General features: G+C 37.0%; 1 protein-coding gene across 8 annotated transcripts in view; it reads right to left on the reverse strand.

Moving 5' to 3' along the window:
- Positions 1–15,027, reverse strand: part of NSD1 (nuclear receptor binding SET domain protein 1) — a 153,453-nt gene that overhangs the window by 40,681 nt on the left and 97,745 nt on the right. For all 8 annotated transcript variants that reach the window (XM_027546876.1, XM_027546874.1, XM_027546878.1 and 5 more), the window contains 4 exons: positions 10,096–10,171; positions 7,686–7,804; positions 6,606–6,749; positions 3,560–3,683 (listed from right to left, as the gene is read on the reverse strand). In XM_027546876.1, the coding sequence (XP_027402677.1) occupies positions 3,560–3,683; positions 6,606–6,749; positions 7,686–7,804; positions 10,096–10,171 (463 nt within the window). The remainder of the gene's footprint in view (positions 1–3,559; positions 3,684–6,605; positions 6,750–7,685; positions 7,805–10,095; positions 10,172–15,027) is intronic.

The raw sequence follows: 15,027 nt of genomic DNA on the forward strand, positions 1-15,027 counted from the left end.
TAGTCTGTAAGATTCCACATAATGCAGACCAACTAAGCCCGTGCTCTAGAGCCAGAGAGCTGCAACTGCTGAAGCCCACAAGCCCGAGAGTCCGAGCTCTACAGTAAGAGGAATCATGGCAAGGAGAAGCCCATGCACCACACCCAGATGCCCACTCACAGCAACCAGAGAAAGCCTACATGCAGCAACGAAGATCCAGCGCAGCCAATAATAAATAAATAAATAAAACATCTCTCTTACCTCACATAATACATAAAAAACTTAATTCAACATAGACTATAGACCTAAATGTGAAACCTAAAATTATAAAACTTTTCAGAACAAAATCTTTTCAACACTGTGTTTAGCAAGATTTCTTAACCAAAAAAAGAAAAAAGATTTAATCAATTAAAACAAAAATTTCATAAACTAACCTCAACATTAAAGAAAAAACCAAACCCAATTTTAAAAAAGCTTTGAGCATTCTTTCTTCCTCAAGACAGAAAACTAAGCACATAAAAAGATGTGCAATATCATCCATCATGAAATGCACATTAAAACCACAGTGAAATACCACTACTCATCTGTCAAATGGCTAAATTAAAAAGACTGACACTACCAAGTGTTGACGAAGATACGGCAGAATTAAAACTCTCACACATTGCTGATGTGAAGCAAAATGGTACAAGGACTGAATGTTTCTTAAAAAGTAAAGCTGACCATATAAACCACCATTCTGCTCTTAGATAAATATACAACAAAATGCATGCATTCAAAGGATACACAGTTCTTTGTTTAAAATAGCCTGACCTGAGATCTATCCAAAGGTACATCAATAGATGAGTGGATAAACAAACTGCTATATCCAAACAATGGAACACCACTGGCAATAAAAAGGAATGAATTCTCAATACCAACAACAGTGTTGTTGACTCTCAAGATAACTACAACAGAGGGATGGTTTCAAAGGTGTGTACACACACACACAAGAAAAACTTATCAAAATATACACTTTGTGTAGTTTACTATACACCAATTAAACCTCAATAACACTATTTTAAGAAAGAATGAATTACTGATACATACATCAACACACATGAGTCTCATTATGGTGAGCTGGACACAAACTCTAAAAAAACGTAAATCTAATGTGCTATGAACAGAAAGCAGATCACTGTTAACCTGAAATGGATGATGGGGGTGAAGGGGTGAGGTGCAAAAAGACTGACTGGATCTGATCACAAGGAAAGTTTCTGGCATCATGGCAATGTTCTAAATCTTCACTGTGGTCATGGTCGCATGGGTGTATACATTTTATCAAACCTATCAAAACATGTATTTAAAAGAAGCACATTTTATAGTAGGCAAATTGAACTTCAATAAAGATGATTTTTAGCTAGCATATGATCCTGAAATCCCATTCCTGGGCATTATCCAGAGAAAAACAAGGTTCAAAAGGACACATGAACCCCAGTGTTCACTGCAGCACTGTTTACAAGTCGAGATACGGAATCAACCTAAATATCTATAGACAAACAGATAAAGAAGATGTGGTACCTCTATAAAATGGAATATTACTCAACCATTAAAAAAGAATGAAACACTGCCATTTGCAGCAACATGGATGGACCCAGAGACTGTCACACTGAGTAAACTAAGTCAGATAGAGACAAACAAATACAGTATGATAGTGTTTATACACAGAATCTTGAAAAAAATACAAGTGAATTTATTTACACAACAGACTCATAGACTTAAGAGAAAAAAACTTATGGTTACCAGTGGGGTAGGGATAATTAGAAAGTTTGAGATAGACATGTATAGAGTACAATATCTGAAATACATAACCAACAAGGACCTACTGTATAGTATAGGGAGCTCTGCTCAATACTTGTAACCTAAATGGGAAAAGAATTTTAAAAAAATAGATACAAGTGAATCACTGTGCTGTACACCTGAAACTAATACAACATTGTTAGTCAACTACACTCCAATATAAAATGAAAGTTAAAACAAAATTAGAAAAAAAAAAAAGATCTTTCTAACAAGATAAGGATAACAGAGATATGCACATACCTAAAATTTGTTTCTAAATTTCATTTACAGGGCTAGATGGCACCATATGGCACAAAATGATCAAAAGCCCAACTATGCAGAAGGCAAAATTACCCCACAACTATCTTGTCTTCCAACTTTTGTTCCTATACTGCTGAAAGTGGTGGCAGAAAGATGAAACAACTCAATCTGACATAGCCATCTACTTACAGACACCAGTTAATTCTGTCTCTTATTTTCCACAAGGGCTAGTCTAAACCTATACTCTTTCCTTCAAGTTACAAAGTTACAAAACCTTCCCCACCACTCTCACCATGTCAAGGAAAATGTCTGTCTTCCTCATAATTACACTGTACATTCCTCTTTAATCTTTTCATCTCTTCAAGACTATCCTCTCCTGTCTCTGTGACTGTACTCCATCAATAATTTCCCCTCCTATTATGGAAATTTATTTCCCTACATAATTCTCAACCTTCATTCTACTAAAGATGTTCTTCCTCCTGACCCTAAAACATCCTACCTTCAGCTCCTTTTCTCAATGAAGTTAAGTTTCTGTAATACACAGTGTACACTGCTACCCATTCATCTTTCAGTCTGGTTCAGTAAGGCACTCTCTCTTGCTTCCAAAAACAGATCTCCTTTTCACTCCAGAACCTCCTTGGTCTATCTGACATGTCTGCCTCTCTACGGATATTCTTTTTTGACTAGTTCCTCAGTAGCCACATTTAAGTGGATATCTCCAGGTACTGTTATTAGCCCTCTTCTCATACTACAGATGCTTTCTATTTGCATGACATCATGCACACCTACAGTTTTAATGACTTATAAGATCTTTATTATCAGCCCTATTTTCATACTGTAACATCTCATAATGCTGAAAAAAGAGCCATCTCTTTAGCACAGCTGTGGGGTCTCATCTGACCACTCCTACTTACTGACCCGATATATATATCTTGTAACTCTCACAAAACAGCTTTCTCATTTTTTTGTTAAACAATTTGTGCACTTTGTTAATTATACATTAATAAAATTGTTTAAGTTCACAAATAATCATGAAGTGAATACATTTCTTACCAGTCAGATCAAGAAACATAAAATATCAGTAACCCAGAAGTCCTCCTCATCACTCCCTATGCCTCACCTCCTCCCTAGAACTCCAAACATACTGAACTATGTTATCTATTCCCCAAATAGTTTACATGTTATTTACTGGACCTTCCATCCTTCTCCTCCACAGACCAATTTCTATTTCTCTCTTTAAGCCAAACTCAGACACCTTCTTCCCTGGCACTATGCATCTTCATCACACAGCACTTTAATGTTCACAACACTGTTTGCATTATGTGATGCTACACATTCATTATTCACTTTGAGTTCTCTGGAGGGCAAAGACCACAGAGCACCTATCTCTGTGTCTGTAGGAATTAGTTAAGTATTACCACAAAAAAAGTGTCTCTAATAAACAATTTTTTCCTAAAAAACTTAAAGCTCAAAACTTCCCTGGAAGAAGACCTATCTACTTTACCTGTGCGACATTCATTGCAGATAAACTTTCCTCTGGGCATTTCAGTTAATCCAAGGCACTCCAAGTGGAAAGCCCCACAGCACTGAGCCTCACATAATAGCAGCTCACCCAGTTTCTCACAGTTCTGTTAGGAAAAAGAAAACAGATCTGTCTATAGAGAAAGGTTTTAAAAATCCCAAGCAGAAAGTCTTCATTAAAGCAAAAATTAAGAAGCAGCTCTGGCAGAAACAAAAAATACCACCATTCATTCAGCTAGTATTTAATTACCTCCTTTATGCCAGGAACAACAAGGTCCTGGCTCCCATCATCCTTACATTCTAAGGATACGAAGATACAAGTAAATGAATAAACAAAAATATCAGAAAATAAGTATCTGGGTAGAATTCAAATAGCAAATTTGGACTAAGTGGTTAGGATTGGCCTCTTAGACTGGCCTCTGAATAAGTCAGCCATGTGATATGAAGAGACCAAAATGACAGAAAGTACAGAAAGCCCACAGATAAGAAAAACCATTGCATGCTTATGAATCACAAAGTCAACATCATTGGACAAAAGCAAACAAAAGTTAGAAGTGGTAGAAATGAGAAAAAGACAAACAAGAGCCTGGCTGTGTGGTCTTATAGATTATTGCACAGAGTTTCAGATTTTATTATAGTTACAAAGGTGTGTCATTATAATGAGAGCTATACCAAGGGAAGGTTGAAGTTAGGTATTTATCTAAGCACAGGTCCCTATGACTACATGAAAAATTAATTGAAGGGGGGAAGCAGAGATAATCAAAGAGGCTACTGCAATCATTCAAGCAAGAAATACTGCCCAGTTGGGTTGGGGTCACAACAGTCCAGAAGGGCTCTGGTTGACATCTGAACAACCCTTGAGATACATCAAGAACCTGTATGAGAGAGATCACCTTTCTAAATTAATCTCATCTAAAACAGGGTGTGAATGATGATAGAATCTTAGGAAATAAAAATCTGACTTTGTTGCTTTGAAAACATTTAAAGAGTTATTAAAATTCTGGAAATTCCCAATATTTGTTACACCTTTAAATATTTTCCCCCATAGTGATTTTCCACTTGTTTCCCTATAGTAATATCAGCAGAAAAATGCTAAACATGAAAAAAGTCTTATACTTATTTTGTAAGACAAGAAAAAGGGAAAGATGGCTAGGCAAGTCTAACATTTTCAAGAACCGAAAGAAACAGAACAGGTCTTGGCCACCTAACATCAAAGTTTAAATAAGCAAGCAAGGAGAAAAGCTTTGGGAATAAAGGGCTAGAGACAGCCAGGAATTAAAAGGGGAACCGCAAAAGATCCTGAGCCAGTATCACGTTTGGCCCTCCCATCATCTACTATTCATACAAATCCACCTTCATCACTCAAACAGGAAAACTTCAAGTATACTATGTACTGAAGAATAGATTTTTCAAATTAACCATATATTACAGACTAATCCTTTAATTGGGATGACCATGTAATTCATCTTTCCAATTGGGACACCAGAACATGAAAGAAGGTGCTGTCAATAAATAAGTTATACAAGCACAACAGACTGAAACAAAGACTGATCCAAACAAACCAGGACCACAGGGTCATGATACCTTATATTATATGACAATTTTGGTGGGCTTAAGTCTCTGAGGACTAACACCACGAGCAGGACTGAATATAATCAACAAGAGACAAACTGAGTTGAAATTATATTGGCCATAATAATAATATTTTATACCTGGAGTAGTTTTATTTTTTAGAAGTTTCAATTAGGAAAAAAGACACTAATATTTTCAACTTTCTATATGCAAGTTTTAATGCATTTACAAGGGTAAATTAAGACTGTGAAAAGAGAATATATTACCAAAGCATCCATTTAATTGACTCTATTCCCAAGTAAGATAAAGGCATTTGACATTATAGCATCACATTTCACAGAAAAGCAAGACAACATAGCAGTTAAGGCTCAAATCCAGGCAATATGGGTTTGAATCCTAGCTTCACAAAGTGACTACAAGCAAGCTATTTAACACCCAGTGCCTCAATTTCCTTATACAGTGTATTAAAAAGCAAAGACATCACTTTGCCAACAAAGGTCCATATAGTCAAAGCTATGGTCTTTCCAGTAGTCATGTACGGATGTGAGAGCTGGACCATAAAGAAGGCTGAGCGCTAAAGAATTGATGCTTTTGAATTATGGTGCCAGAGAAGACTCTTGAGAGTCCCTTGGACTGCAAGGACTCAATCCTACAAAAAATCTATCCTGAATATTCACTGGAAGTACTGATGCTGAAGCTCCAATACTTTGACCATTTGATGTGAAGAGCTGACTCACTGGAAAAGACCCTGATGCTGGGAAAGACTGAAGGCAAAAAGAGAAGAGGGCAGCAGAGGAAGAGATGGTTGGATGGCATCACTGACTCAATGGACATGAATTTGAGCAAACTCTGGGAGACAGTGAAGGATACCGCAGTCTGTATGCTACAGTTGATGGGGTTGGAAATAGTCGGAGATGGCGTGGCAACTGAACAACAAAAATGATGATAACAAAATCTTATGAGATTGTTATGATACCTAAATGATGCAGTATTCAAAAAGTGAATGTAAAAACACTTAACATATAACAAAAACACTGTATGCTTATTAAACAGAAATACAAACTGTAGGTTCGCTAAAGTAGTAATAACTCCTTACGCAAACAAAACAAAACAGACCAAGAAGATCTCAAAGTGACAATTCTCCTTGAAAAATTCCCTAGAAACCCAAAGATTCTTACACCATGAGTGCAGCAAAATTACCTCTGGCTGAGCAACCACAGAGTCTCTGCCACCTCAGATCTAACTTTATGTTATCTACCCAGGGACAACACTATTTTACTTCTCTTTTTGTGGGGAGAGAGCAGAGTTAAAGCCTTAAAGAAGATAAGTAATTCCACTGGAATCATCGCAGAAAATTTTTATTCTAACCATGACTAAGTCATCAAGAGATGGGAGACAACGATTTCTCTTAAAAGATAAGCATGCAATCAAAATGCAAGTTGGCAAACATTCTCTACCTGACAGACATTCTCCTTGAGTGCGGCTCCACCTCCTCGTTCCCCCTGCAGCTTTTTAGATGCAGGCATTCCATGGTCGTTTTCTACACCCTCCTCAACAGTCTCCTTGGGGCTTGCAGCTGTCCTGTGTGTCATCAGTTCTCCCTTGCAGAGAAAAAAATAACATCCCACATCTGTATTATTGATGTCTCCGCCATCTGACCCCCTCCCTCTGGGCTGCTATTTGTCTATCCATTAAGCACTTACAGATGTTCAGCCAATCACGCGGGCGGACTGCATGCAATGTTAGTTCTAACCCTGCTGTGATTGGGCGGGTAGTGGGCGCCTCATGCCCTGCCACTAACTGCTCTGAGGCTGTTCCACTGGAACTTTTTGAGCTGTTCCATTTTAAGGTTTCACTAAGGGAGAGAAAACATTCTTAAGTTTATTTGATTACTTATTTGTCCTTCCAAGATCAGTATTTCCTAAATAATGCCCCCCTTGGGCATTCTATTCATATTGTCCTGGAAAGAAATGCTCTGCACCATGTGTGATGCTGACCTGACTTGTTCTAATTCTCTCTTAACCTGAATTGGAAAGTGAGGGATAGCATCAATGACTTCAGTGATGCTCTGTAAGGAAATGGCTTTAAACTTCTGTTTCCTAAAAGTCACCATTTACAAACATTACTCTAAATTAAGTAGTTGGCAGTTTCAATATATAAGCAAATGAGTTTTTCCCTTAATTGTAGCAGTCTCAACGTTTAAAGGGCAATATCCAAGTTCATTTGGATCATGTATTTTCTTGGTATTGGTGCTCTCTGGTTTTAGAACAATTTTACTTCATGATGAAACAAATTATGTATTTCATCTGACATTTAGAGCATGAGGTGTGATCTTTTAAAAAGGTCATGCCCACAGGTACCATATGTGTTTTGACTTACTTCTACTAGAATCAGGTTCTCCTTTTCTCCAGTATTCCTTATCACTACTAACAATAGAATACTATTTTCAGGTAAACTCAAGGGAAAGAGGGGTATGGACTCTACTGTGAAAAGAAGCTTCACTATGGAAGGTCAAAAGATGAAGAACTGAGTAATACCTCAGAGTTTGGAGTTTCTTTTGATGAGATGTCATTTTTCACTTTTTTACAATGCAACTTGGCTGTAGCATGCCTCTGTCGTTTTCGCTTCCTTGGTTTATCAAACAGCTTGGTGGTGCCTAGGATAGGACAACAGGTGTTACCTGATGGCTGATAATGTACATGTCTAAGAACTTCTAATCTCGACTAAAGATATCTCCTAGAATTATGGAATGTCAAGAGCGAAAACCAACTTTAATTTTAATTCTCTGACTTTGTAGATGAGGAAAACAGGGGAAGAGAAAAAAAAGAGAGACTTACCCATTAGTATATATGTAGCTGGGGAAATGGCTATACACATACATATATATGTATGTATGAAGTGAAGTTGCTCAGTCGTGTCTGACTCTTTGCGACCCCATGGACTGTAGCCTACCAGGTTCCCCATCCATTGGATTTTCCAGGCAAGAATACTGGAGTGGGTTGCCATTTCCTTCTCCAGAGGATCTTCCTGACCCAGGGATCGAACCTGGGTCTCCCACATTGTAGGCAGACGCTTTAGCATCTGAGGTACAGGGAAGTATGTATGTATGGGTGTATATATATGTTCTGTTTCATACAGATTAAACAGTAAATGTATAGATTATTAAAGCAATTTCATTTTATATGATTGATATGAAAGACTTTCTAATTCCAGAAAGGACTTTAATATCATTCAGATAGGGAGGAAATGCATTTAGTAGTCAGGTAAAGATAACCAAAACCAGGCCTCCAAGATTAAAGACAATAAAGTATATCACTCTCTGAGTTAAGGATTAAGATAAAAAATTGAAATACATAAGATGTGGCTTACAGGAGGAGAGAAGAACACCTCCCTACCCCAACCAATACATCTATCAGCCAAAAGGATATATTCATGCAGTGGTATTATAACCTCGACCATCCAACAGGGTAAAATAAATGCCTAGTCTGACATATTTAGAAAATGGTCTAGACTCTCCTTCAATTTATATTCTACATATTTCAACTTTCTGTTATAGAAACATTAGGAGGACTCTAAAGAGGTATTTTGTAAAATGTTCCTGGATATTTAGGCTAGATACCAATGTGAAGGTTGGACTTTGGAAGACTGCTTTAGGGTTCTCTTCTTGAACTGCCTGATCGAGATGGAGAAGCTCTGCTATCAAAGTAGCTGTCAGACTAGACTAAAAAGGAAGAGTCAATATGGTAGCAGAATAAAGGTTCAAATTTCTCACAATGAAAACACTTAGATGAAACTTACAAAGGATTACGTACGGGCAGTAGATTTTACAAAAAGCTGAAGTACAAGTGTATATGGAAAGAGCAGATATCATTTTGAAGGTACTTTTTGTTTTAAATCAAAGAAACAAATTCACCACCCTATATTATAGCTGCATACAGGGTTAAAATAAGTTAATATACTGCTAAACTTACTTGCTGAAAAACTTAATAATCACAGATCACATTTACAGAAGTGTACACTGAAGACCACAAAAAATACAATCTCCCCATAATACCTTTTGCTGATAGACCATATCTGATGTACTGTGCTCAAATATAGGCTAATATTTCAGGGATGACACATTAATACATGGCACTGGCAGACAACATGATCAAAGGGGTAGAAAGAATTCGAATGGAGAAAAAAGAAAATACAGAGTGGATAATGAGACAGTAGTGTGGCAATAACTTTGGTCAGATTTGAATATCCCAACTCTGCCAGCCTCTTTCATCTTCATGTTTCTTCTACAAATAGGGATAATATAGATAATATCCCAATTCTTGTAATGCTTTAGACTGATTAATGATAACAGTCCTTAAGCAAAGAACCTGGTAGATACTATAACTATTATTATTTCATCTGTTATTGAATGAAGCACTGTCAATTCTTCCTGTGGGCAGAAACAAGGTGACCAAACAGAAGTTCCAGGAAATAGATTTAAATTTAATCCAGAAGATTCCCAAGGCCTTAGGATGCAACTATAATAGACTAGGCTCAAATGTTTAAACTCTTCTCTGACCAAGGTCACGGGTGTGATAAAAGAATATAAGACTATAAAAGACTTAAGATGATTTGCAATTTCCCCTTAACTCAAATTCTCTATTTCTATTCTACAGAAATAAGAACTGAATCAAAGCCAAGAAAGTAATGAATGATGCAGTATAGAGAATTATCTAGTAAGAACAGGAACTGATTTTTCTCTGCTATTCCTAACATTTCCTTAACGCTAATATAATTCTAATAACATTTAACTAATTTCAACATAAAGATGGAAATGCATACAATTTCCTAGTGTTATTTGAAGCACATATTGAGCAAACAAGTCTTAGAACTTGCAATCTCACTGTTCTCATTAGCCAACTTCACAGTTATTTCTGTAATACACTTTTTAAATCTCAAGATACTCACCTCCACCAAACTCTTTAGAACGAGGTGCAGCACATGATTCATTAATGTCATTCTCCAAGTGACCAGCTTCATAACACTGTAAATAAGTAAAGTGCATCATGTTTTACACAGGAGTAGAAATTAAATCCTTTACATTATGTGCCAAAAGTGGGACTGCCTATTGACATAGATATAGAATCTTAGGTATTTTGGACAATTAAAGGAACAGTACAATAATAAAGAAACTTTGTGAGTAAAAGCATCAGATTTTTTAAATGCTCTAAAACTCAGGAACATCACATGGGGCAGACAGGCACTGGCTGGGCGGGACACACACACAGGACACTGGTGTACTCAGAGATTTCCAGTGTTTAGAGCATATGCAGAACACTGTTCTAATTGAAGTGGGAGTGAAAAAGTATGTACTCATATACCCACCAGCTCAATTCTATTCCACGCCACCCTGTTTTTAAAAATCTACCTTCCTAATATTATACTTACGGCCACTGGATTTTACAGACTTATTTACTTGGTGAAATCTAAACATAAAGTTTGTATCATGGAAAGTCCTTCTAATTCAAGTTGCTGTACATTAAGAAATATAAATTAAAACAACACAGAAACTAAAAACAAAACACTTAAAATATTGTGAATTCCCTGGCAATCTAGTGGTTGGGACTCCATGCTTTCACTGCCAAGGGTCCCTGGTTGGGGAACTATTAATAGGATTCTGCAAGCCATGCAGCATGGCCAAAAAAAAAAAAAAGCCAACCTTAAACATCAAGAATAATTTACTATGCATTTTATTCCCCTACTACTAATGCCTGTATCAATTAGTTCTATTCCAAGAAAATGTCTTCTCCTACAAGAATAATGTTCTTCATCATGACTGTAAAAATTTAGTGGCCACAAAAGCAAATTTAACAGACGTTATTCTTGCTATGAAGTTCCCAGAGTTTGAGGTCAAAACAACATAAAATGCAGCTGTGAATTTCTGAACGCTTCTTATATACATTAATAAACTATAAGAATATAACTTTCGTCATGTTCAGTGTAAATCAGTCTTATAAAGTCAAATAAAATCAAAGAGCTAATGTTAGTTATCTAGTTAAAAGGAATAAAACACCAATAGAGAAACACATAAAAGAGATTACATAATTTAAAGAAAATTACCATTTATATTACTTTGATAATTGATTTATACTTCGTTTTTTAACACTAACCCAAAAGTTGTGGTACAAAAAAAAATCAGAATGTTCCCAAAACTATAGTCAGAGAACAATACAGAAAATATTCTCATGTCTGATATCAACAACTTTGTTAAGTTAAAATATAAATAACAAGGTACATACACACAAATCACACTATGTGAATAAAAATCCATTTGCTCTGCTTGTAATAAAAAAGACCACAGAACTCTGTAAGTGCCTTAGAGAGTACATGAAAGATTCCATTTATTTTATGTGTAGCCTGGTATGGATATGTATTAAGTCAGTGCACTCTTAAGGTACCAATACCACAATAGACTACCTCTTTCTCTGAGCCACCGACTGATCCATTTATAGGAAAGATGTGGCCTGACTGTTAAGCCATGACGTAGTCCCAAGATTGAGCTGAATCATGGTTTCAACCTGATGGTTTCAAAATACAGTTTGGAGTAGCCAGGAATTTAACTGTGAAGTTGACTAGGTCAGACAGTAGAATTGACTTAGAGGTCACTTTTCTCCAGAGTCTGGGTCTAACCATCACCAACAATTCTAATTTTCACTTGTTCTAACACCAAACCTGATTCCTATCTCCCTACCAAAAAACTAAAAATTCAACAGTGACAGGGTCATTAATTATATTTAATGCTTAAAGAAACCAAAAATATGAAAAATAATTGGATAGCAATAGAGGTTTTTAACTAATGGTACTAAAACAATTGGATATGCACTTCAAAACTCCATCTCAAAAAATGAAGATCTACCCTGGAGAAAGAAATGGCAACCCACTCCAGTATTCCTGCCTGGGAAATCCAAAGACGAGAGGAGCCTGGTGGGCTACAGTCCATGGTGTTGCAAAGAGCTGGACATGACTTAAGGACTAAACAACAACAGCTTCAAACAAACTGACCTCATGGGCTTCACTTCCCAAGTGGGATTTTTGGATGTGAGTGGCTTGTACCTCCTCATTCAACGGGTCATCATCTGCATATTCTTTTTTTATTTTGGGGTTTTCAAACTCTTTTTTTAATTAATTTTTTAATTGAAGTATAGTTGATTTACAAATGTTGTATTAATTTCAGGTATATAGCAAAGTGATTCAGTTGTATACAACACATAACTTTTTTCAGAATCTTTTCCCTTATAGGTTATTAGTAATACAAAATATTGAGTTGAGTTCCCTGTGCTATACAGTAGGTCTTTGTTGGCTATCTATTTTATATATGGTAGTGTGTATATGTTAATCGCAAACTCCTAATTTATTCCTCCCTCTCCTTTCCCCCTTGGTAACTATAAGTTTATTTTCTTTGTCTCTGCGTCTGTTTTTTATATGTTCATTTGTATCATTTTTTTTTAGATTGCACATGTAAGTGATACCATATGATATTTGTCTTTCTCTTGTTTACTTCACTTAGTATCATCATCTCTAGGTCCAAGCATGCTGCTGCAAATGGCACTGTTTCATTCTATAATCTGCAGTTTTCATTCAACACACTAGCTCCGGCTTCTCAATACACCTGCAGGAGCTCAGGCAAAACAATGCAGACACTTACTGGTGTGGGGCTGAGAGAATCAAAGTGGACCCTGGGGTCTGAGTTAAAGTGACCACTGACCCAGATAAGGACTCTTCTTCCAGGCATCATGTTGCTGGTCAATGGAGGTCCCAGGATCCCCTTCATTCTTATTCAAACTACAGAGATGAATCCCCGAACCTTCCCCTGAGACCATGTGTATGAGTATGAGTGAGTGAAGGAATGAGTGTATGACATCAGAAAAAGATGACTGTCTTAGCCTCTCAGAGCAGGACATGCTCAACCCAGGTAGAAGAATTTGAAAAAGACCGTGTCCCGGCGGATTCATGTCAATGTACGGCAAAACCAACGCAATATTGTAAAGTAAATAAATAAATAAATAAATAAAACTAAAAAAAGAAAAAGAAAAAAAGACTGTTTCCCATTTTGATTATTGATGGCACCCGCTCTGCCTTCCTTGGAACTGGGCAAGACTGAAGTCCTACTACAATGGAACCTCTAACTTTTATCGGTCTTTCTCTCTGGACAAGACATTGAAGAGCATGGGGGCTACCAATTTTCCTGGGACTTCCCCCAGATCTCCTCAGAGGCCTGTTGACCCAGAGGACAACACCAAGCATGCCCAGGAGCAGGGGTACCTTCAGGAAGACCAGGGGCAGGAAGTGGATGCTGCCCAGCAGGGACCTGTGGGGGAACACGGTGACAGGAAATGAGTTGCTCCAGGCCCCCTCCTCCCAGCTCTCTGGGTACCTGGGTCCTGGTTCCAATAACCTACATGAGGGTCAGCCTGGGACCCTACGGTAACAATGGACTTCACTCCCCCAGACTCTCCTTCATTTCTCACTGTTCATACCCTTGCTGCTCTACTGAGCAGGAAAGGACTAGTGTCCTCATAAGAAGAGCTTAGAACATAGACACACAAAGGGGAAACCACGTGATGCCCCCAGGGAGGAAGACGGACGTCTACAAGCTACGGAGAGAGACCTTAGAAGAAAGGAATTCTGCTGAAACCTTGATCCCAGACTCTGGCCTCCAGAGTTGTGCAAAAATTAATGTTGTGTAAGCCGCCTGGCCTGTGTTGCTTTGTCATGGCAGCCAAATTAATACAAGTATTATCCCTTATTCTTCACTCTTCACAGAAATCTATTGAATAAAGTCATTAATCAATTATTTTTTTTAAAAAATGAAGATCTACACATAAAATCAAAATCATAAAATCCCTAAAGAAATCATAACAAGTACATCTTTGTGTTGATGTGGTAAGCAAAGATTTCTTAAAATAAACACAAAATATAAATCATAAAAAAAAACTTTAAAAATTCCTTTTCATGAAAGATACAACTTAAAAATGAACAGGCAACCATCAGACTGGGAAAAAATATTTACAGTATATATACCTGACAACAGACTCATATTCCAAATACAAAAAGTACTTCTAAAAAGGCAACTATAAAAAAGCTGAACAGCCCAACCAAAAATATGTGTGCTTGAATAGTTGTTATGGACAGTAAGCACATAATAAGGGGCTCAAAATCATTAGTCACTAGAGAATACAAATTAAAACCATAATTAGGTATCATTTCATATCCACTACAATGGCTAAACTTTAAAAAGACCAGTAAACAAAACGCTGTTAAAGATGTGGAGCAATCAGAACTTTGATATACCGCTGGTGGGAATGTGAAGTTGCACAAGCACTTTGGAGAAGTGTTTGGCATTTTCTTTAAAAGGAAAACATTTATGGGCCAGCATTCCCAACCCTAAGTATTTACAACACCAAGGAAAATGAAAATATGTGTATACAAAAAGATTCTGAGTATATTCATATCAGCCTTATGATTAATAGCCCCAAAATGAAAACACAAATGTGCCTCAACAGGAAAAACGACAAGCAAACTGTACTTGAACTACTACCCAGCAATAAAAGGAAATGAACTACTGAAATAGCAACTTTGTGGATGGATCTCAAATAAGTGTGTTGAATAAAAGTAGCCAGCTAACAAAAACAAAACAAAATATATGACATTTAAGAACAAGCAAAACTGGATTTCCCTGATGGTCTGGGGGTTAAGAATCTGCCTGCTAATGCAGGGGACACAAGTTCGATCCCTACTCCAGAAAGATTCCACAGACCACGAGGCAACGAGGCCCATTTGCGACAACTATTGAGGCTGTAATCTGCAACTATGGAAGTCCATGCATTCGAGAGCCCATAT

Source organism: Bos indicus x Bos taurus, chromosome 7 (genome assembly GCF_003369695.1).
Source record: "Bos indicus x Bos taurus breed Angus x Brahman F1 hybrid chromosome 7, Bos_hybrid_MaternalHap_v2.0, whole genome shotgun sequence".
Taxonomy (NCBI): Eukaryota; Metazoa; Chordata; class Mammalia; order Artiodactyla; family Bovidae; genus Bos; species Bos indicus x Bos taurus.